This window comes from Myxine glutinosa, chromosome 3, assembly GCF_964187855.1.
Source record: "Myxine glutinosa chromosome 3, kmMyxGlut1.1, whole genome shotgun sequence".
Classification (NCBI taxonomy): Eukaryota; Metazoa; Chordata; class Myxini; order Myxiniformes; family Myxinidae; genus Myxine; species Myxine glutinosa.
Window position 1 is genome coordinate 85,527,130 of NC_136263.1, and position 23,867 is coordinate 85,550,996.

Below are 23,867 nucleotides of genomic sequence, written 5' to 3' on the forward strand. Positions count from 1 at the left end.
TAACAAATTTAGCTGGGCCTATTCGATCAATACAGTCGTCAATCCTCGGGAGCGGATAGGAGTCGGTCTTGGTCACTGCATTCACCCGTTTTAAATCCGTACAACACCGGAAGCTGCCATCGGGTTTCGGAACCAACACACATGGGGAGCTCCATTCACTGTTGCTTGGTTCGATGATGTCATTGTCCAACATATATTGCATCTCCTTCCGAAGGTACTCCATCTTCACCGGGTTCATCCGATAGGGGTGTTGTTTCACTGGAGTGGCCTCCCCCACCTCGATATCATGATATACTAAGTCCGTACGACCAGGTACATCTGTGAACAAATGTTTAAATTCGAACATTAGGCTGGACAGTTGTCCTTGCTGTTCCCTTGTTAAATGACCTAACTTCTCATCCAAATGATTCAACACTTCGGTGTTCGTCAATTTGGGGCAGGCCTGGTCATCCAAGTTATCAAACTTCACACCGGCGTTTCCGTCCATTGTCACTGGTACGACCGGTGAGACAGGAACTACGTCTTCCACCGGTTCCCTCTCATGATATTTCTTCAGTCGGTTGACATGACACAACTGTCGCTTTTTTCGTCGGTCGGGAGTGGTCACCACGTAGTCTGTCTCATTCACCCTCTCCTCCACTGCATAAGGACCGAAATATCTAGCCTGGAGGGGCTGACCTGGAACGGGCAGCAATACTAACACCCGGTCCTGAGGACTGAAATTCCTTATCTGCGAGGTCTTGTCATGTCTCTCCTTCATTTTCCCCTGGGCCCTTCTCAAGTTCCGTCGTGCCACCTCACACGCCTTTGCCAATCGGTTTTTTACTGTGGCCACATACTCCCTCATCGGTGTCCGGGACTCCTGTAGTAACCACTGTTCTTTCACCAATTTCAACGGTCCCCGCACTGCGTGTCCAAACACCAGTTCAAACGGGCTGAATCCCAAGGAATCCTGCACGGACTCCCTCGCCGCAAACAACAATAGGGGTATCCCTTCATCCCAATCCTTGGCACATTCAAAACAATACGTTCGGATCATATTCTTTAAAGTCTGGTGAAACCTTTCCAGGGCCCCTTGGCTCTCGGGATGGTAGGCGCTGGATCTTACTTGTTCCACCCCCAACAGGTGTACCACTTGCTGGAACAGTGTGGACATGAAATTGGTCCCCTGATCCGATTGAATGATCCTAGGTAGGCCAACCCAAGTGAAAAATTTAATCAAGGCCTTTGCAATAACTGCCGCCGTTATTTTCCTCAGGGGCACTGCCTCGGGGAACCTGGTGGACGCACACATGATGGTCAGTAAGTATTGATGTCCAGCTTTGGTTTTGGGTAAAGGGCCCACACAGTCCACAATGACTCGGCTGAATGGCTCTTCAAAAGCTGGAATTGGCTTTAACGGGGCGGGGGGAATTTTTTGATTCGGCTTTCCCACCAGCTGACAAGAATGGCAGGACTTGCAGAACTCCGCCACATCCCGTCGCAGTCCCGGCCAGAAAAAATGTACTAATATCCTGTCACAGGTCTTGTTCACTCCCAGGTGCCCGGCCCAAGGGGTCTCATGTGCCAAACTCAAGATCTCCTTCCGGTACAGCGGTGGCACCACAATCTGATAGTGAACTTTCCACTCATCGTCTGCGGGTACCTCCGGGGGCCTCCATTTCCTCTGCTTGTTCCTTTTCTCTTCTTTCCTGGAGTTCTCTTTCCTCTCTCCTTTCCTCTGCTTGTTTCTCTTCTCTCCTCTCCTCTGCTTTCCTTTCTTCTTCTGCTCTTTCCTTTTCTGCTTTCCTTTCTTCTTCTGCTAACCTTTCCTGGAGTTCTCGTTCCACTCTCCTTTCCTCTGCTTGTTTCTCTTCTCTCCTCTCTTCTGCTTTCCTTTCTTCTTCTTTGATCCGTTCCTGGCTCCGTAATTGCAACTCCAGTTTCCGGAGCTCCACGTCTTCTGGTTCTTCGGGTAGCCACTCCCAGGCTAACTCGTCCCATGTTCCTAATCCCACCATAGATTGTATCACCGTGGCCTGCAACTCTGCCTTCCTCAAATTAGTTCGGACCTCCAAGTTAAAATGTTTGGCCAATTTCAAGAGATCCGACTTTAGCAACGCTCGGAACTGTGCCTCACTCGGGGTTACCCCAAAGTTCTGTGCCACAAACGCCATGGTGCCTATCGTTAACACCTGTTAACCTTCACCCCAAGACTTTCCCCAATTTCTCAAAAAAAAATATTACCAATTAATAATTAATTAATAAATTTTAATTACCAAAAATATTATTATTTTATTATTTTATACACTTTTAGATCCCGGACGTAGACCCAATTGCGAAACCGCAAATCGTAATTTGGACGAGCCCCCAATTCTGTTACGTGGTCCTCCCGGTAACAACCTGGTCTTGGTGACCCCCGGACCGTGGGAGGGACCCCGCCAGAAAGATATATGGTTTATACGCTTTCGTAACGCAATCAATATGAATTCCGGTCAAGAAGAAACCCCACACCAAGGATCCGGAATAATCAATAATATATTCACTGAGCAATCAACAACCATCAACAATGCACACTCAATATTACAACCATGTGAACTCATCTACACAAACTCTAAGATGGCCATCTTAATCTTATACATTCCTCACGTGAGCCCCACTCCTGACTCCCTCCGTGGTCAATGTCTCTCCTCTCCGCACACGGGCGGTTGAACGAGCCCCGGGCGGACGTGCTCTAAACGTGCCGTCTCGGACTGGGGCCGCGGCTGCAGCGCACCTCCTTGCCAAGCCACGGGGCAAACCCAGCGCGGCGTCCAACGTGCGCGAGGCCCCCCCAAGTGCGACCCTTACGCGTCCTTGTAGATGGGCAAAAACCCAGCGCGGCTTCCGACGCGAGCGAGGCCCAACGTGCGGACCCGTACGCGTCTTTGTAGACGGGGCAAAACCCAGCGCGGCTTCCGACGCGAGCGAGGCCCAACGTGCGGACCCGTACGCGTCTTTGTAGACGGGGCAAACTGTCCCGGACGCTTGGTTTCGTGCACGAACTCACGGTGACTGGACGTGTCAAAAGGTATTTACCGCCCAGGTAACTCCTCTCGCCAGACGTTTCGCAACGGCGCGTTTTCCGCGCAGCGTAAGGTCGATTCCACCTCCTCGTCGTCCCGGGGCGAGGAAGAAGAAGCACCGTCCTTTTCTCTCCTCGTGTCTTTTCTTCTTCCGTTTCCGGCCACTTCCGTTTCCGGCCACTGGTTCTGAAGGGCTCCTGACCCTCCCATCACAACAACCCTTAATATAATACACACGGATAAGCAACCTGAATGGTAATTTACATACATTCACCTAAATATGTAACAGTGGCAAGAGCTACCTGTAGGTCCTGTGATGACATTCTGGGGTTCTTAGAGACTTCTTTCAGCATCGTGCGGTCTGCTCAAGGGCTGAACTTGCTGGGGCGGCCTGGCCTGATCAACTTGGCAGTTTTTTGGAATCTTCTCCACTTGTAGATAATCTTCCGGACAGTCGAATAATTGATTTCAAATTGTTTGGAGATCTTTTTAAATCCCTTTAAAGGCCTCAGAGAGCTCTTTTGATCTACGCATGGTGACGTCACACACTTCAACAACAAAGAGCAAACCAAACTAAATGTCTGAGGTTTAAATAAGACAGGTTCCTCCAAGATCCTCTCTAACCATGTTCTAATCATTTGCACCTGAGCTGGTGCAACTGATTCTAATTTTAGGTATTTGAAGTAGTGATAAATGTAGGGGTGTACTTACTTTTTCCACATGCGAAATTTGCATTCATGTTTATTTAAATTATCCAATGGACTACAAAATGTAAATGTTTCATGATATTTGTTATATTATATCACCTTTGTCTGTCAATATTGTTGAAATGAAGATCAAATAGCTGTATATTGAAATATGTTGAAAAAGTCAAAACTTTACATGGGGTGCACTTACTTTTTCACGTGACTGTATATTCAACCTTTTTAAATGTTTGTAGACTGGAGAAGTAAAGGATAGAGAAAAGGCAATAAAAATTTTAATGAACACTTTTGTGGAGATATGAGTTATTTTTAGAAACGAGGAATTAATGAAGGAGGGTTATTTGATGAACTACGTTTGGGTAAATTATAATAGGAGTGGGAAGTAAAAAATAAAAAGAGGCAAAGAAGAATACAGATATACCTCACTTAACATCGCAAAGGGCAAAGAAGGCAAACAACAAACAACTTAACAGGGCAAAGAAGAATACCAAACTTAACATCCATAGCAGGGTTTCTCAAACAGTGAGTCGTGACCCCCAAGGGAGCTGTGAGTGCGAGTGGGTTTCCATGGGGGTCACGAGCAGTCTATGCCATGTAGTTACACAAGTCCTAGTGATGTTCCCAACGACATTCCGATGTGAACTTGCATTTTCACGATTAGTAGGAATCAAAACTAAAGCCAGACACAGGCTGATCGATGTCGAGAGCGAGCTATGATGTTCGCTGAGTAAGACTAGTCCCCAAATTGAATTGTGTGAAAAAGGAAATAAAAATGGCCCAGGTTCCAGCCTTTTTGTTCCTCCTGTATTCAGACAACAACAACAACAACAACAACAACATGCATTTTAAGGCCATTTACCCTGCTAGAGCGGGGGTTAGCCTTCTGTATTCAGAGTTGGCACTAATTGGCCGAGCCCCGTTTTCCACACTTGGGTTAAAAAAAAACAATTTGAATAAACTCAGTATTTTCTCAGGAAAGTGGGCTTTTTTCAAAATCCCCATTCTTGTCTTTTTTTTTCAACCCTTGTAGGGGATAATAGGGGGTCACGGTGACCGAATAGCAGGAGGGGTGGGTCGCCAGCCTGGAAAAAGCCAGCGGAAAAACACTGGTCTATTGTAATTAGATACCAAGTCTTCAAAGAACATCATGATTATTTACGCATTACTCGCTATTACATCGTCCACCACTCTCCACCAGTCGATTGTTTTATTTTACTGAAGGGTGATTAACCCTTTGAGTACGGATAACGTCCAGTGCCGCAACCCACAAAAAAGTTTTGTGTATGGATGAAGTTACTACACGTCAACGACTATACCGACAAATAGATCGTCAGTACGTGGTTGCATTCCCGTTATGCAAATTAATCCCGTACCGGGGGTATTTTTGTCAAATAAAATCCCGTACTCAAAGGGTTAAACAATATTGTAGTTTATTTTACATTTATTTACAGTACTGTATTACAATGTACAATAGCGAATATAATAAGCAATGAAAAGTGTGTGAATTTACTGAAATCTAATGCATCTATTGGGGGGCAAAGGAACCTAAAGTACCTATTTCGTCTATTTTTTTATGGGATAAAATGATCCATTTAATGTTGTTTCACTTAACGTCATGGTTTTCAACAACGTAACTACAACATTAACCAAGGACCAAGTATACTGCAAGATAATAGAAGCAAAAAAAATCATGATCTCAGTTTCTGTAGTTAATCTTTTATACTGTAACAAGCAGGCTGTTTTTAAGTGACTTTTCAACATTCACATATTGTGGTAAATACAACCTGAAAACATTGATGGTTTTTGTAGAAGGATAAACATCGTCAAAGGAAAGCTCTTCTTCACCCTCAAAGTATATGTTGTCTAAGCAGAGAGTATTGTTCTGCTTGATGCAATGCTCCAATGCCTAGGTTGTGAAAGGGAAATATAAAAAAACAATCACACCAAAACACACAATTTGGTGTCTGTCTGTCTGTCTGACCATGATGCATTCGGTCATCACTTATCCAATCTCAACCAAACTTTCCAGGGGGATTAAGGATCACACGAACGGTGGTTGTATCGACTTAATTCCCGCCTCCTCACCCCCAGTCCCAGGGACCTTTTCCGCCTTTTACATATGCCATTTTAAGGTGTATAGATAGCATATCATGGCGTTTTACCAAGGCCACTTCTCATACCAAAAGTAATAACAACAATAATGATATTAAATGCTGTTTAAAACGAGTCAAACGAGGCGAATGGGAAAAATGAACAACAGTCAATCATGTACAGCCTAATAATCATCGCATACTATGGACAGAAAGCAAACTTCCCACATCAATCAGCCACCAGCACACAAGGAGAATCAGAGAAGCTATAGAGATACATTTATATAACACAGTCCTCCAAGAAAATGGACAACCCATTAGTGATATCTGGCTCTCCCTCATTAACAAGCAGACACCTACCAACATCGCTATAAACACTTCGAGGATAATGGACCATAATGAGCAAAACAACACTGGCCAATCAGCAACACACAATGAACAACCAATCAGCACACCACAATAACCAGTACATAGGGGGTGGGGGGTGCAGTTCTTATAAACTCTGCTCCCATTCATTTCAGTTACTTCCTCCTGTCGATGGGCGGAGTATGCTGCCCAAAACATTGAGGCCTACTTTCCATCATTTTCTTTTTACTGGAGTTATTTTTTTTAAGTATAAAGAATATAAATAACTCTTTTGAAAGCCAACACATGGTGTAAACCATAAATATTTGACTTCATTAATAACAATATTACAAAACAATATTAATATGTTAAAATATTATTACAAAACAATATTAATACTAATAATATCCTCCCTCCAAAAGGGATTTTTCCTCCTTGGACAAATGTCATGTTAACGTGTATAAATAGCTTATCGTGGCGTTTCGTGGGGCACAACTACCAGAAGTAAAAAATATTATGGACCACAAACACGTGTGATTACCTTTTTAAACAGTCGCTGTTGCTGTTTAACATAAAACAAAAAGGGAGGAAATGCAATGTTCTTGAGGCATGATATGCTTAACGCGCCCCCGGCAGACTAATTAACCCAAGCCGACTCGACTTGCTAGCTCTCGAGGTTGGCCACTAGCTAGGTCGCAATGATCTTTAGCTAATAAAGGTCTTCAGCAAGTGTGACGTGCTCGTGCAATATTGCCCCTGACACCAATGTGTCCCAATTGTGGCTTTTATTCGATGCATAACCCTATTAGTTACAGTTTGAAATTTTTTTCTCTGAGTTGAGACACTCCAAGTCCACCTTGAGAATGAACAAACCGTTTTCTATGATCCCAATCAAGTGCGATAGGCGGCTGCGCATTTGAACCAATAAGTGCGGAGCCTGTTTGAATCTGTAGGGAGCAGGTGTACTTGTAACATTAAATTCACTAACTAGATGCAATTCAAGCAATTTGTTTTCTCTTGTATGATAATCACGAAATTTAAATTAGAATATAAGACTTGTCAGAAAGGCTGAAACCCTTAAAAATTTTAAAGACAATTTTAAACAATAACAAATCAAGAGGACAAAGCACCTCTATAGTATGGTCGATGTTTTAAACAATTGTGTTTTATCTTGAAAGGATGAAAGGTTGCGTAGTTGTAGACATTGGCCAAAATAATGTTTTCAGAATTGGATTTATCGAGAAATAGTGTTATGTCACCTTTGGTGGCCATTTTAAAAACATAAAAAATGGAATTTACAAATGGATATTCTACTTTTCAAAAATATTTTTCAAGATTGTAAAGGGACTTATTTAGATCAAGATTATTGTAATCCTGACACCTCACTTTTATAATATTGACCCCTCACTTTTATAATATTGACACCTCACTTTTATAATATTAACCCCTCACTTTAGATTTGCTTGGAGTTCCAATCATAAGATGAGGGGAGTGGAGATAGAATTATTAACAGACTCAGATATGTTGGTGATGTTCGAATTTCCTAAAATAGGAGGAATTTCTCTAGTCTGTTCTAAGAGAAACGCAAAAGTGAAAAATAAATATCTTAAAGATTACAATACAAATAGAGAATCTACTTATTTAATATATACTGATGCAACCAACCCATAAGGATTAATGATGCCAAAATACTTACAGATGGGAGGAATTCGATTAAAAAGATTTTTTTTTAAATTAAGTTTTAAATTACATAATGAGCAATACAAAGTTACAGACAGTCCTCGGTTTACGTAAGCCTCGACATGCGTAAACTCGACTTTACATAAGCGCCCATTAAAAATATATATCGAGATTCGTCAATTCTTGATGTCTTTACGTTGCTTTACGTACGGCCGAGTTTGGTACAACCTGTTGTTACGTATTTATCCGCATAGAGGTGGTGGGTGTATCATAAGTGCTGGTGCTGCATCAGCTTCCGTTGTTCTATCATTGCATAAATTGTGCCCTGACTTTGCTGATGCAATCATGAGTAGCAAGTATAAGAGTGATGTGAAAGGTGCTGGTCCATCAAAGAGGCGCAACACCATTACGCTTGGGGTATAATTGGACATAAGCGTTATGAGAGTGGTATGGCTTTCAGCGCCATTGCACGTGATCTGAACATGGCTGTGTCAATGATTAATAACATTGTCAAGGACAAGGACCGCATTAAGGAACACGTCAAGGATTTGCCCCAATGTAATCTACACTAATAACAAAGCAACGGTCTGGCTTCATCTATGAAATGGAGCAATTGCTAACTCTGTCGATGACTTTGAGACTTATGCTGATCCAGGAATATATAACAACTACCAAATGGAGCAATTGCTAGGATGTCTAAATATTAAATTGCTTATCGAATGCTTTTGGTTTTTTTCAGATTTTACTCAATGAAATTAGACTTACATAAAAATCGACTTATCTAAGGGTCCCAGGAATGGAACTCATATATGTAAGTTGAGGATTGTTTGTGTCGTTAAGCGATTATACATATATTTGGGAAAAACATAAAACTGCCCACTTCTAAAAGCTGCGTCCACTGCTACACTGCTAACTGCAGTATCAGTCAACCTGTTTTGGCTACTGGAAGTCTTTTATTACAAAATTGCCAGCCCACCCCCTGGGGAAAGGAATCAATGTCCAGATACCTTATTGGTTCATCTATGTTGAGAGATGTCTTTTCATCTAAAAAACTGAAACTTTAAAACAAAGCTAAGCATTTGTACGGCAGCACAAAGACCAAAGTACATGGTCAATGAAAACTAGTGAGGTTAATACACATTAATCATGGCCCGAATCCCATAACTCCTTGTCATACAACTCCTCTTAGATCCTAGTCCTCAAGGACAAATGCACGGCCATATTATAAACGTTTTTCCTTTGGAGACCACTGCCTGTCAACAACACGAAGTGGATTCCCCGCAAGAGTTGGGCTGAGAGGCCGTCCCATAAGGGAGCTCATACAAGTTGTACCTTTTAACTCCAATATTATCCGCTATGTCAATTGTCATGTTCAAGTACCATTCTATTTCCCAGAGTGATTCGAGTGAGTTAAAGTAAGGCTCTGGGCTGGAAATTCAAGTTTTCAACATTGTTGTCCTCAAACCAACCCCAAAAAAATACAAAGCAATATGGCAAGGTGTGATGTCATGCTGGTAAACGTAGGGCCTCACTGTAATATTGCATCAAAGCTGGCAGTGCACTATTATCCAAAATACCACAAAAAGACACCTTCCTAAAGGACATGCTGCTGTGAATTGTGTGGATAAATATATACTGTAGATCCAGAATCAGAGGGATCATTTCAAGGGTAGATATGCCATCCCACTACTTTGGGATTGTAGTGTACATTTGATTATACGAGCAACGGTAGCGGCCCTACGGGCAGTGCTTCAATTGGGAAGCCCAAATGAAAAAGGCAAAATATCAGAAATTGAAGGCTTTTTCATTTTAAACGATTTATATAAACATGATGTCTCTGATTCCTTAGTATCTCTCCCAGGTTACTCCCTCCTCCGGTATGATAGACCTGAGCCTCGTCCTGGAGGTGGGGTTGCTATTTTTTTATCAAAAACTCTCTTCCTCACTCGCCCTGCACTGCACTCTCTCCACCTCACCCCAAGGAATACCTCTGGCTACGGCTTCCCCTTCGCTCCCACCTCTTGTTCATATGTGTGTTGTACCGTCCAACAAACAGTGATGACTCCATCTACATCTCGCTGTCTGATAATATGGACCAACTTCTGTCTACTCATCCTAACTCTCTCTTCCTCATATGTGGTGATTTCAATTGTCACCATGCCAGTTGGCTGGGTGTGGGTACCTCTCTCACCAGCCATGGCTCCTCAGCAAAGGACTTCTGCGACTCACTGGGACTGACACAATCTGTCAATTTCCCGACCCGGATCTCAGTCAACGGAGCATCTTCTCTTCTGGACTTGATTATGACTAACTTCCCTGAAAATGTCTGCTGCTCTTCTTCTGCTCCAATCGGCTCATCTGATCATGTGCTTGTTAAAGTGGACATCTCTCTGACCATTCTCAGGGAGCCTCCTCAGCGTCGACGAGTCTGGCATTTCACTCAGGCCAACTGGCACGGTCTTCAAGCAGCCATCAATCATCTGGACTGGTCTCCCATCTCTACCACCTCTGACATCAACTCATCCTGGGAATTCTTCCAAAGTAAATTGCTCTCTCTCATGCACAGATTTATCCGATCTCGTCTTCAGTTGTCATACCCTTCCTCCCGTCCATGGTACACGGAATCTTGTGGTGAGGCTGTTGCCCAGAAACAACTTGCCTTAGTCTCCTGGAAAGCAAATCCAACAGAAGGAAATCTCATTTCCTTTCACAAAGCCCGAAACAAGTGTGTGTCCACCCTCAGGAGAGCCAGGAAACAATATCTCTCTGTTCTCAAGACCGAACTCTCTTGTCTGTCTCCCTCTTCCAAATCCTGGTGGCGTCTGGTCAAATCTGTTTCTGGTGTTTGTTCCCCCTCCATCCCCTCCCTTACCTTAAACGGCTACACAGCTGACTCTGCACGTGAAAAAGCTGAATGCCTCAACTCTGTGTTTGCCTCTAAATCTTGTGTCCCAAACCCATCCCTCTCTGTACCCACCGTACCCAGTCGTACCCAGCTGCTCCTGGACTCCGTGTCCTTTCCTCCTGACAAGGTGGAAAAGTTTCTGTCAACCCTCGACTCTGATTCTGCAACTGGACATGACGGCATCAGCCCACGGGTCCTAAAATCCTGTTCTTCCGCTCTTTCACTCCCTCTCTCTGTTCTCTTCACCCTCTCTTTTGCTCAAGGTCAACTGCCATCTGCTTGGAAATCAGCCAACATCATTGCTTTGCACAAAAAAGGTGCAAAAACAGATCCTAGCAACTACAGACCAATCAGCCTTCTCCCAATTATCAGCAAAGTCATGGAATCCATCATTGCTTCGGATATGAAATCTTTCCTCTTCTCCAATGGCTTGATCTCTTATCATCAATTTGGTTTCAGACCAGGTCACTCTACTCTGGACATGCTGCTTCTGCTGTCTCAACAATGGATGGAGATCCTCAATGCCAAACAGGAAATTAGAGCTGTCTCCCTCGACATATCACGTGCCTTCGATACGGTCTGGCACCCCGCTCTTGTCACCAAACTCTCCTCCTTTGGTATCCATGGAAATCTCCACGCATGGCTGGCGGACTTCCTCTCTCGTCATAGTCAACGTGTGGCCCTGAATGGGTTTCTCTCATCTCCTCTTCCTGTTCAGGCTGGAGTTCCCCAAGGCAGTGTTCTGGGCCCTGTGCTTTTTCTGGTCTCTGTGCTTTTTCTGGTCTTCATCAATGATCTCTCTGACTCTCTTGAAAATCCTCTCTATCTCTTTGCTGATGACTCCACTCTCTGCCGCTCCATTCCTCATCCCTCAGATCGGCAGTCTGCAGCCTCCTCACTCTCTGCAGACCTGGACAAAATCACTGACTGGGCAAACAAGTGGAACATGTCTTTCAATCCTGACAAATCTCACACTCTTACGATGTCTCTCCGAAAAGACCGACTGGACAACCCTCCCATCTACTTTCTGAATAATCCTCTCCAAGAAGTTCTGTCACACAAGCTTTTGGGTCTCACTTTCTGCCATGATCTTTCCTGGGAAAACCACATTTCCAAGCTGGCCTCCAAAGCCAGTCGCCGACTGGGCATCCTCCGTCGTGCGAAGTCCTTCCTTGGCACACCTGAGCTCCTCACCACATACAAGGCTTTCATCCGCAGCTCAATGGAATACTGCTCTCCCCTCTGGGCTGGTGCTCCTGCCTCACACCTAGCTCGTCTTCACGCTGTTGAAACCAAAGCGTTCAGAATCATTGGAATCTCCCGCGATGATGCTATCTCCGAGGGCCTTTCACTTACTCACCGCAGGCAGGTTGGTGGTCTTTCCGTCTTCTACCGACTCCTCTCCGGCCTTGCTCCCCCAGCTCTCTCTGGGCTCTGTCCCCCAAATATTCCTGCAGGTCGCACAAGATCTGCCTGCAACCCTCTTATGGTAAACTGCCAAAATCAAGACTTTCTGCTCACCTTCACTCCTTCATTCCTCTTTTCTCCTGCCTCTGGAACAAACTCCCTCACTCTGTTCAATCCCACTCCTCCCTCCAGGTCTTTAAAACGGCTGTTCACCACCATCTCTTATCTTCCCCAATCCAAAACCTTGATCTTTTCTACCCCCGCTAATTTCACCCCAAATCCACTTTTTTGAGGTGACTTTTGTCTTCTTTCCTGGAAGTCCTTGGTGTCCTTGCGTTTTATACCTATCCTGCCTCCCCCCAGGCCCTCTGCCTCCCACACATCTCCCGATGTCCCTGCTCTCAAATGTTGTGTTTGTGTGCTTCCTCCCCTTCTCTCCCCATCTTGTCGACCGCTCCTCTTTTTATATACTTTGTTTGCTTGTTTGTTTGATTTGTTTGTTTGATAAATGTTAGCTCTTTCATGAGCCTCGACTCTGTATTTAAAAAAAAAAAAAATCCGTTAAATCATATCACACGCAAATCATCAAAATCTAAACAGTATTTGTACAATTTCAATAAAAGCCACATCACTGTTCATATCGGTAAATATTATTCCATCGTGTTTGGAAAAACTGGAAAATTGTAAAAATTGGAAATTGTAAAAATTGGAAATTGGAAAAATTGGAAAATTGGGGAAAAACTGGAAAAACAATATAGCCTATTTTACTTCAGGGGGTCCCAGGATTACCCACCCAAAATTTCGTTGCGATCGGTTCAGCCGTTTTTGCGGTACCTGGGAACGGACAGACGGACATTTGGTGAATTATAGTAAGACTAGTGAGGTACACGTGCTACGCACGGGTGGGCTGCCAGAAGCAAACAGAAAATGCAGAAACGGCGAATGCTAAAGCATGAAACCAATAAATTCCACATTACTGCAGCACCTTCAGTCACACGTCAAACATGGACAACAAGTTCGTGAAGGACTTCCACGAAAAACGTACCCGTTCGCAAACAAACGGGTACGTGTGTTCCATAGCCAGTCAATGGCGAATCTGAATATGGCGATCCGCGAATTCACGTTTAGAAAGTAGAAACCATCACGGCATTCCGTCATTCACTTGAACTCGATATCTCTTTTTTCATTCCAAACAGCATAACTCCAATCACAAATTAAATAACATTAATACAAAATATAAACTTTTAACAACATTCGTGACATTGGATGGTGGATGCGACAACATCCACCTTGCGAATTAAATAACATTAATATAAAAAATAAACTTTTAACAACATTCGTGACATAAACAAATATTTAAACCCTGATGTGAAGTTCCGTATGGTTGGGTGAACACAATTACGAATTCAAAATCGTAATTGTATTCACTCAATTCCAATCATCAATTGATACTTTAACAAAACAATTAACACGATAAACATTTAACGATTTAACATTACGATTGAATGACGGTTGTATTGGGATATGATCAAACCTGCGCATTGCCCTTATCTGTCCACTTCCACATTCGTAGCAGGTTCATAATTCTCACGAAATCTAAACAGTATTTGTAGAATTCCAATAAAAGCCACATCACTGTTCATATAGGTAAATATTATTCCATCATGTTTGGAAAAACTGGAAAATTGAAAAATTGGAAAACTTGGAAAACATCGAAAAACAATATAGGATGGGTATCTCCAACCCCTCGCTCCTCATTCTCCAACCCCTAGCACCTCGCTCTCCAACCCCTCGCTCCTCTCCAACCCTCCTCATCGTTGTTGCAGCAGCACTCTGTGCGGTTCTCCCATCTCGTGCGGTCTCTGTGCGGTTCTTGCTACATCCTGTTCAGGTCTGCATTGACGTTCGTCGACGGACTCGTTCGCCCATCTCATTCGTTTTCTTGCTACATCCTGTTCAAGTCTGCGTTTTTCATCGACCGTCGCATTCATTTTGGAAATGGAAGTTTCCACGCAACGCATGAATTGTCACGATCCTCAAGAGGAAGTGTCTCGTAATTATCAAATGACAAATGGCAAGTAAATTACATTGTGAAAATGAAAGATTTCAAATAAACCTATTTAAAGTGTATGCGCACATAACTAATAAAAAAAAAACGAAGACATATCTCTCGGTAATTTCCTGAAACATATTTTACTTCCGGATAATAATGTTGAATGAAATAAGAAAGAACGAAGATATATATGTCGTTTTTGTGCCGACTCTCATAAAAAGTAAAAGTGATATATCTTAACGGAAAAGAAAAAGCGAATTTTTAATATATGTCGACATTTTCCCCAACTGTTATTTTAGGCGGTGTATTTTTGTGTATCATCATGGCGCGATTTTTATAAATATATCTCGGTAATTTCCCATGCGTGCGTGAATGTTCTCAATTATTTCTGACACCAAGTCTAAAACCATCGATAAAAATTAAATCAGATGATGAATTTGATAAAATGGGCTTTAGTTTACAGGCCTTTGAGAAATCATTTCGGTCTATAAACGGAAACTTTCTTGGGATTCTCTTCCCGTTTTTTTTCAACCGAGTCTAACACTATGTTAGCGACTGTTAAAAATGAAATGATATATCGAATTAGAATTGAAATAAACCTGTGTGAGAGAGAAAGACAGCACGGGCCTAACTAAACAGGCCTCAAAGCTATTCGAGTTAATAAAATGGTGGATATTTGTTTACATGAAGCCTCTCCAAGAATGGGTGGAGCTACTCTGCAAACGGACTAAGCCACACCCCGGACAGACGGACAGAATCACCTTCGCCTATTATAATATAGATAAGGCCGAAAATCTTACATTTCCAATGTTCACTATGGTATTCCTGTAATCTTCATCCCGTTCTACTTTATTTTGGAATTTAATTTTCTGCTCCCCGTCCAAGGGGTCAACGTCCTTTGGCCATCCACCCTCCAAGTGATTCATTCCACGGGATTCCATCTTGCGTTTTATTGTGTTCACCTGCACAACAAAACAGCACACATATGTATTATATAATCCACAACTTACCACATTATGATCATTAAAAAGAAGCAGGATTTTCTTCCTATATTTGGGTCAGGGCAGCTATTAATCCTAGTTCCGCAAATTAAGCATCATCATGCTAATTCTCTTCGTGGATCAAACATTTAAAGAACGACATATTTTGTATGACATGATTATTCTCCAAAACTTTGAGGAGAAACTTTATAGTTATGAAGGTGATTAATAAAGCTTCTTGCTTGATACAGATCCTCATAGATACACAACTTAAGAATTTTATGTTAGTAATGACATTATTATTATTTCTATATACTAGGGCATGCCCGTACTATATCTATATCTAAAATTATATCCCCCCCCCCTCTATTTACATGAAATGGTTTGGTCCAAAGCGAACGGCTTGCGAGTGGTGACAATCCCCCCCCTCTATTTACATGCAATGGTTTGGTCCAAAGCGAACGGCTTCCGGAGTTTGGTAAAGAAATCGCCATCGCGTGCACAAACGCGCAGGAAAGCGAATGAATCGCAAATTCGTTTTTATTAGTTGTAAAACATAGTTTAACGCCAACATAGTTTGCAAACGTGAAATAAATGAATACGCTCTCAAATGTGCCATCCGAGGCAGAGTGTGCCCGCCACGTTCGGCACACGCGATCGTTCGCTGCTCTCTGATTGGTTGAATCGTTTTTTGGACATAGCTCGGTAAGTAATTGTCCGATTAATATGAAACCTTGAAAAGGCACATCCTCGGGTCCCCAGCAATATACCTGGCAAGTTAAAAGTATATCGGACCCGTGGTTGTCGAGAAACAGCGGTCACAGACAAACGTACAGACGTACAGACAGACAGACAGAGATTACTGGAATTATAGATAGATGTTCAACAAGCAAACTTCAGACGTGTAGCATTGGGATTCTCATTATGTGCTAATTGTGAATGTCTGGAGCTGTCGAGAAACCCGGGTAGGGTTTGAAGCAGAAACGGTCTTACCTTATGGAACTTTTATTTGTTGCTTTACACAGATTTATTTGGCTGGATGCGCATGGGGGTATATACAATAGTAAAGCGCGGTGTTACGCGCGCTGCTTGCGAGCAAGGAGGAAGCGGACAAGCGGTAACTTATAAGCGTCTTTATTTCAGGAGCTCACTGTAACACTAGCCCGCTCCGGGCTGCGCGCCCCGTGTATATCCTCAGGCCACGCCTACCCCTCGGGCGTGGCCGCCGCCCACTTGGTGCGCGGAATGATGTCACCACGCCAGTGGGCTTTCATGTCCGCCACACGCGCCCCCCCAGAATTCCCACGCACCTGGAGGGCCAGTTTGCGGGGCAGACGGATGACCCGGCCGAAGCGCCCCCTGGCGATCGGCGGCGTCCGGGGTGCAGGGATGCCAGGTGTGATGCCCCTGGCTGCCCCTGGGATGGGTGCAGGACCGGGGGGCGGCGTGGCGATAGGGCTGGGCGGTGCCGGGGGTCCGCCAGCAGGGGGGCGGCCCCGACGTGGGGGTCGGCCCACTGGCGGTGGATGGTCCACGTTGAGGTGGGCCGGCTTGAGGCGGTCTACAGAAACGCGGTCAGGAGTACCGCTGATGTCCAGGGTGAAGTGCTTCGCCCCGGTCTCCAGCACGCGGAAAGGCCCATCGTACGGGGGCCGCAGTGGTGTCCGGTGGGCATCGTGGCGGACGAAGACATACTCCGCCGTGCGAAGCTCCGGGGCGACATGCGTCGGTGGGTGCCCGTGGCATGCCGTTGGCACCGGGGCCAACCTCTGGGCGGTCTCTTGCAGAGCGGAGCGCTGCTGTGCCGCGGACCATGGTGCCGTGGAGTCGGGGAGGAACTCGCCCGGCACCCGCACCCGAAGACCTGCAGCGATTGCCCGAAGACCAACTCCGCCGCGGATGCGCGCAGGTCCTCCTTGGGCGCTGTCCGGAGGCCTAGCAGGACCCAGGGGAGCCTGTCGACCCCGCCGCCGTCGCGGAGGGTGGCCCGGAGCGCGGCCTTGAATGAGCGGTGAAATCGCTCACACAGGCCGTTAGCCTGGGGGTGGTAGGCCATGGTTCGGTGCAGCCGGACCCCGAGCCCCTGCGCGACCGCCCCCCAGAGCTCCGAGGTGAACTGGGGGCCGCGGTCGGACGAGATGTCTGAGGGGGCGCCGAACCGGGCGACCCAGGTGGCGATGAAAGCCTGCGCGACGTCCGCCGCCGTCATCGACGCCAAGGGCACGGCCTCCGGCCACCGGGTGGTGCGGTCCACCATGGTGAGAACGTGGGTGAAACCCCGCAAGGGGGGCAGAGGTCCCACCAGGTCCACGTGGACGTGGTCAAACCGGCATTCCGGCACCGTGAACGTGGCCAACGGGGCCTGGGTGTGCCGGTGCACCTTGGCGCGCTGGCACGCGAGGCACGTCCTGGCCCAGCCGCGGACGGCCTTCCGGAGGCCATGCCAGACGAACTTGTCGGCGATCAACCTTTGGGAGGCCCTCGCGCCCGGGTGGGACAGGCCGTGGATGGCGTCAAACACCTGGCGCTGCCAGCCCGCGGGCACGATGGGTTGAGGCCGCCCGAGGGAGACGTCGCACAAGAGGGCCGCGCCCGCGCCGTCGAACGGCACCTCGGTGATGCGGAGGCCCGTGACGGCGGTCCGCAAGGCCTGGACGTCGGGGTCAGCGGCCTGGTCCGCTGCCATCCGGGCATAGTCGATGCCGAGGTGGACTGCGTGGGCGACGGCCCGGGAAAGGCAATCCGCCACGGGGTTGTCCTTCCCCGCGACGTGCCGGATGTCCGTCGTGTACTCGGACATGGCCGAGAGGTGACGCTGCTGCCGGGCCGACCACGGCTCGGTGACCTTGCCCATCGCGAAGATCAGCGGCTTGTGGTCGACGACGGCCGTGAACGCACGGCCCTCGAGCAGATGGCGGAAGTGCCTGACCGCCAAGTGAAGCCCGAGCAACTCGCGGTCGAAGGTACTGTAACGGCATTCGGGCGGGCGAAGCTGCCGGCTAAAGAACGCCAGCGGTTGCCAAGCTCCACGAACCCATTGCTCGTGCACCGCGCCCACCGCGTAGTCCGAGGCGTCGGTGGTGAGGGCGATCGGTGCATCGGGCGCCGGGTGCGCGAGCATGGTGGCGTTAGCCAAGGCAAGCTTCGCGCCCGTGAACGCCGCGTCCATCTGCTCGGTCCAGGTAACGTCGCCTTTGCCCGGCTTACCTCGGAGAGCTTCGTGCAGGGGGCGCAGGAGCTGGGCGATACGGGGCAGGAACCGATGGTAAAAGTTCACCATGCCCAGGAACTCCTGCAGCCCTCTGATCGTGCGGGGGCGTGGAAACCCCTTCACCGCCTCCACCTTGGCCGGCAGGGGGACGGCTCCGTGCCTGGTGACACGGTGCCCCAGAAAATCGATTACGGCGACGCCGAACCGGCACTTTGCGGGGTTCACAATCAGGCCGTGCTGGCCCAGGCGTTCGAAGAGCATGCGGAGGTGGCGTAGGTGCTCTTCGCGGGACGCGCTGGCGACGAGGATATCGTCCAGGTAGACGTAGACAAAATCCAAGTCACGCAGGACGCTGTCCATCAGTCGCTGGAACGCCTGAGCCGCATTCTTCAGACCGAAGGGCATCCGCAGGAACTCGAAGAGTCCGAATGGCGTGATGACCGCCGTCTTCGGGACGTCCTCTGGCCTGACTGGGACCTGATGGTAGCCGCGTATGAGGTCCACCTTTGAGAAGAAGGACATGCCCGCCAAATGGGCGGAAAAGTCCTGAATGTGGGGGACGGGGTAGCGGTCGGGAGTGGTGGCGTCATTGAGACGGCGATAGTCCCCGCACGGTCGCCATCCCCCACCGGGCTTCGGCACGATGTGCAGCGGCGACGCCCAAGCACTCTCCGAGCGCCGAATGATGCCGAGTCGCTCCAGGGTAGCGAACACCGCTTTTGCCACCGCCAGCTTCGTCGGCTCGAGGCGGCGTGCCCGGGCGTAGACCGGTGGCCCGACGGTGGGGATGTGATGGGCCACCCCGTGCTTGACGGTCCCCGCCGAGAAGGTGGGCCGCGTGAGGGCCGGGAAGCCGGCGAGGAGGCGGGTGAATGCGTCCGCTGCCGGAAGCGTACAGATCAACGTGGCCGGAACCGAACCGTTCGGCAAGCCGCTTGGCAAGCCGCTCGGCGAGCCGCTCGTTGAGCTGCTCGACGAGCTGGGCAGCGCACAAGCGAGCGAGCTGAACGTCTCGGCCTGGACAAGACGTCTGCGCTTTACGTCGACCAGGAGCCCATTAGCGCACAGGAAGTCCGCGCCAAGCAGTGCCATGGGCACGTCGGCGGTGACGAACGTCCATCGGAAAACCTGCCCTCCGAACCGCAGAGAGAGGCAGCGTTTTCCATACGTATGGATGGGCGTCCCGTTCGCGGCAAGCAGCGCGGGGCCCCCGCCCGCGGCGTGCTTGTCTGACGTACCGGCGGGAACGACACTCACCTGCGCTCCCGTGTCGCACAGGTAACGGCGCCCGGATAAGGTGTCCGTTATGAACAGCAGGCTGCTCGAACGGCCGGCGCTCATCGCCACTATTGAGCGCCGGCCCGGGCGTTTCCCGACCTGTTGAAGGAGCATGGCGGATGACACTGCCGAGCCTCGTGGCCGAACTTGGCGTGGAACCAGCACCAGGTGGTGGAGCTGGAGGAGCGCGGCTGGCTCCGCCAGGCCGGTGGAGTTGGCGGGTTTCCCCGCGGTGGTGGTTTTCGCCGCGGCGGTGGGCGGGGCGTGGCGGCGGTCACGAGGTGCATATCAGCATGCTGCTTATGCTGTGTAAGCTGATGCTGTGGATCAGCATCATCAGCAGCATCATCAGCAGCATCAGCCTCAAGGTCCGTGACGGCCGCAAAGTACCTGTCCGCCTCGGCTGCCAATGCTCGGGGTTCCGTTAGCACGGTCCCGGCCAACGCGAGGCGAACCTGCGCTGGAAGTTGGCGACGGAAAAGCGCCCGGAATAGAGAACCGGGGGCTTCGTCGCCCAACAGTGACAGCATATGGTCCATTCGGACCGACGGGCGCGTGTCGCCGAGCTCGGGGAGATCCAGGAGGCGGTCAGCCCGTGCGTCGTCCGTGAGGCCGAACGTGGCTAGGAGTAGCCGCTTGAGTGCCTCGTACTTGTGGCCGTCCGGTGGGTGGCGAAGGATGGACACAACTCGAGCGGCCGTGCCGGGCCCGAGGGAGGCGACGACGTGGCAGTAGTGCGTGCCATCGCCGGTGAGGCGCCGAAGCTGAAATTGGGCTTCGGCTTGGACGAACCAGACTTCGGCCTGGGCCTCCCAAAATTCGGGAAGTTTGATGAAGTTGGCCATGGCAATGGCGTCGTGTGTGGAAGGATCGCTCCGGCAGATCCAACGTCGAGGGTCACCAGTAAAGCGCGGCGTTACGCGCGCTGCTTGCGAGCAAGGAGGAAGCGGACAAGCGGTAACTTATAAGCGTCTTTATTTCAGGAGCTCATTGTAACACGAGCCCGCTCCGGGCTGCGTGCCCCGTGTATATCCTCAGGCCACGCCTACCCCTCGGGCGTGGCCGCCGTCCACTTGGTGCGCGGAATGATGTCACCACGCCAGTGGGCTTTCATGTCCGCCACAATAGCCTGCAAAGGTATTCACCCCCTACCAATAATGACACATTCCGATGAACTAGTACATCCACTCTGAACAGGAGCGATAGGAACAGACATGTTATTATCCTCTCTGGGATATATAGATTAAAGTACATCTAGCCTCAGGCCTCATTAACATTGGGGGTGTGTTGAGCATCCAATTTTCTTGTAGAGTGCTCATCAAGTGGCTTAAGCATTCAAGCAAGCACTCCAATTGAAACCGTTGATGAGGAATGGCTGGCTTAGCTTGGCTAACTCCTCATAACGCCATTTTGATTTATATACCGTTCAGCCCGAAAATATTGTCAAACCTGTCATATATCACGATCGACATGCTCTACCTTTACGTTTTTCATTCAGTGTGAAACACAAACAAATCGATTGTTAAAATGACCATCAAATATCGAAAGAAAAGGCATTGCGGATCTTCCAACAACACAGTACGTATAAGCCTTAGGCTTCATGCCTAAGGCTTCATGTCGTGTACTTAGGCTTCGTAATAATGTTGTGTTTACTTTTGTTATTAGCAATGGCCTTGAAAAATACCATGATTAGCTAGCTATTTTGACACGATGTACACATTAACATGGATTTTGCTCAAGATGGAAAACTCCCATGGGAAGGGGGGTAGGGGAGGGGTGGATGAAGTTGCGACAACATCCATTGTGTGAACCTTAATCCTCCTGCCAAGTTTGTTTGAGATCGGATAGGTAATGACCGAATGTATCATGGTAAGACAGATAGACAGGCAGACACCAAATTGCATATTCTAGTGTGATTGGGGCCAACCCCTACTCACCCACCCTATGGACGGAACAACCAGTGGAGGAAGAAGCAGACCGGATAAAGCTGTTCACAGAGGAGCTTGTGTTGCAGGACATTCTTGTGGTTTTCTTTGAAGAAGTTTTGGGATTGACCTAAGTTTGTATCACACTGTTTTTGAAGAGGAAGAAGTGACCTCACTGCACAGAAAGAAGAAGGCCTCAGAGATAGAGGAGAGATAGGTGAGCTCCACATGTACGGAGAGAAAAAAGGAGCACTTTGACGAGGAAGAAGGACCAACAATAGGGTGGAGTAAAAATATCATTTTAAAATTTTTTATAAGCTAGTATATGGGAAATGTGCAAAATGACCATAGAAACAATCCTGCAAAATTATTATTATTTCTGACCACTCCATCGCCCTCAATCTGATTGAAATTTTGGCATATTATCGCATTTCGACATGTATCGCATTTCGTGATACATGCTTTGATCCGCCATTGACCACGAGGTGACTTGGAGAAGAAGGGGTGCGGGGCGCCAGAACAGGGTGTGGCCCAACCCCGCGTCATCAAAGGCGTGGCCACAAAGCCTTCAGCCAGCCAACCAGGGCTGAGGAGCGTCACCGACGGGGGTGGTTTGGTGAGCTGCGTGGTGATATGCACCCCGTTTATATTAGCACTGGCTGGGACTATTTATGCCAGATGAGACGATTTGCTGCACTTGGGCGATTGCTGCACTCCTGCCACCCCCCTTCAATTCGTGTGAGTGAGTTCGTGTTGTTTGTGCTGTCTGTCTGTCTGTCTGGGAAAACCCGAAGTGAAGCCTGTAATAAGTTGTTTTTGTTTGTTTTCAGAACGATGGCGGTCACAAGAGATCAAGTTACATGCGTGATATTTGGAGCTCCACGAAACATCCAAACTAACGTTCTCCCAACGTTCGCTTTCTTTTTTTTCTTTTTTTTTTGTATACTGAATCGAGGCTCGTGAAAGAGCTGACATTTACTTCACAAACAAATCAACCAGACAAACAAAATATATAAAAAGAGGGAGCGGAAGACAAGATGGGGAGAGAAGGGGAAGCACACAAACACTTGAGAACACACAACATTTGAGAGCAGGGAGATGTGTGGGAGGGAGAGGGCTTGGGGGGAGGAGGCGTGGGAAGAGGGGGGGGGGGTGGAAGAAGTATAAAACACAAGGACACCAAGGACTTCCAGGACAGAAGTTGGTATTTCAAAAAAGTGGAATTGGGGTGAAATTAGCAGGGGTAGAAAAGATCAAGGTTTTGGATGGGGGAAGATATGAGATGGTGGTGAACAGCTGTTTTAAAGACCTGGAGGGTGGAGTGGGATTGAAGAGAGTGAGGGAGTTTGTTCCAGAGGTGGGAGAAAAGAGGAATGAAGGAGTGAAGTTGAGCAGAGAGTCTTGATTTTGGCAGTTTAACCATAAGAGGGTTGCAGGCAGATCTTGTGCAACCTGTAGGAATATTTGCGGGACAGAGCCCAGAGAGAGCTGGGGGGGGGGCAAGGCCAGAGAGGAGTCGGTAGAAGACGGAAAGACCACCAACCTGCCTGTGGTGAGTGAGTGAGAGGCCCTTGGAGTTAGCTTCATCGCGGGAGATTCCAATGATTCTGGATGCTTTGGTTTCAACAGCGTGAAGACGAGCTAGGTGTGAGGCAGGAGCACCAGCCCAGAGGGGAGAGCAGTATTCCATTGAGCTGCGGATGAAAGCCTTGTATGTGGTGAGGAGCTCAGGTGTGCCAAGGAAGGACTTCGCACGACGGAGGATGCCCAGTCGGCGACTGGCTTTGGAGGCCAGATTTGAAATGTGGTTTTCCCAGGAAAGATCATGGCAGATAGTGAGACCCAAAAGCTTGAGTGACAGAACTTCTTGGAGAGGATTTTCAGAAAGTGGATGGGAGGGTTGTCCAGTCGGTCTTTTCGGAGAGACATCGTAAGAGTGTGAGATTTGTCAGGATTGAAAGACATGTTCCACTTGTTTGCCCAGTCTGTGATTTTGTCCAGGTCTGCAGAGAGTGAGGAGGCTGCAGACTGCCGATCTGAGGGATGAAGAATGGAGCGACAGAGAGTAGAGTCATCAGCAAAGAGATAGAGAGGATTTTCAAGAGAGTCAGAGAGATCATTGATGAAGACCAGAAAAAGCACAGAGCCCAGAACACTGCCTTGGGGAACTCCAGCCTGAACAGGAAGAGGAGATGAGAGAAACCAATTCAGGGCCACAGGTTGACTATGACTAGAGAGGAAGTCC

General features: G+C 47.9%; 1 protein-coding gene across 1 annotated transcript in view; it reads right to left on the reverse strand.

Moving 5' to 3' along the window:
* DNAI2 (dynein axonemal intermediate chain 2) overlaps positions 1-23,867 on the reverse strand; it is a 147,557-nt gene that overhangs the window by 99,065 nt on the left and 24,625 nt on the right. The window contains exons 2-3 of the mRNA XM_078773584.1: positions 15,029-15,190; positions 5,533-5,654 (exon numbers count right to left, since the gene is read on the reverse strand). Coding sequence (XP_078629710.1) covers positions 5,533-5,654; positions 15,029-15,190 — 284 coding nt within the window. The remainder of the gene's footprint in view (positions 1-5,532; positions 5,655-15,028; positions 15,191-23,867) is intronic.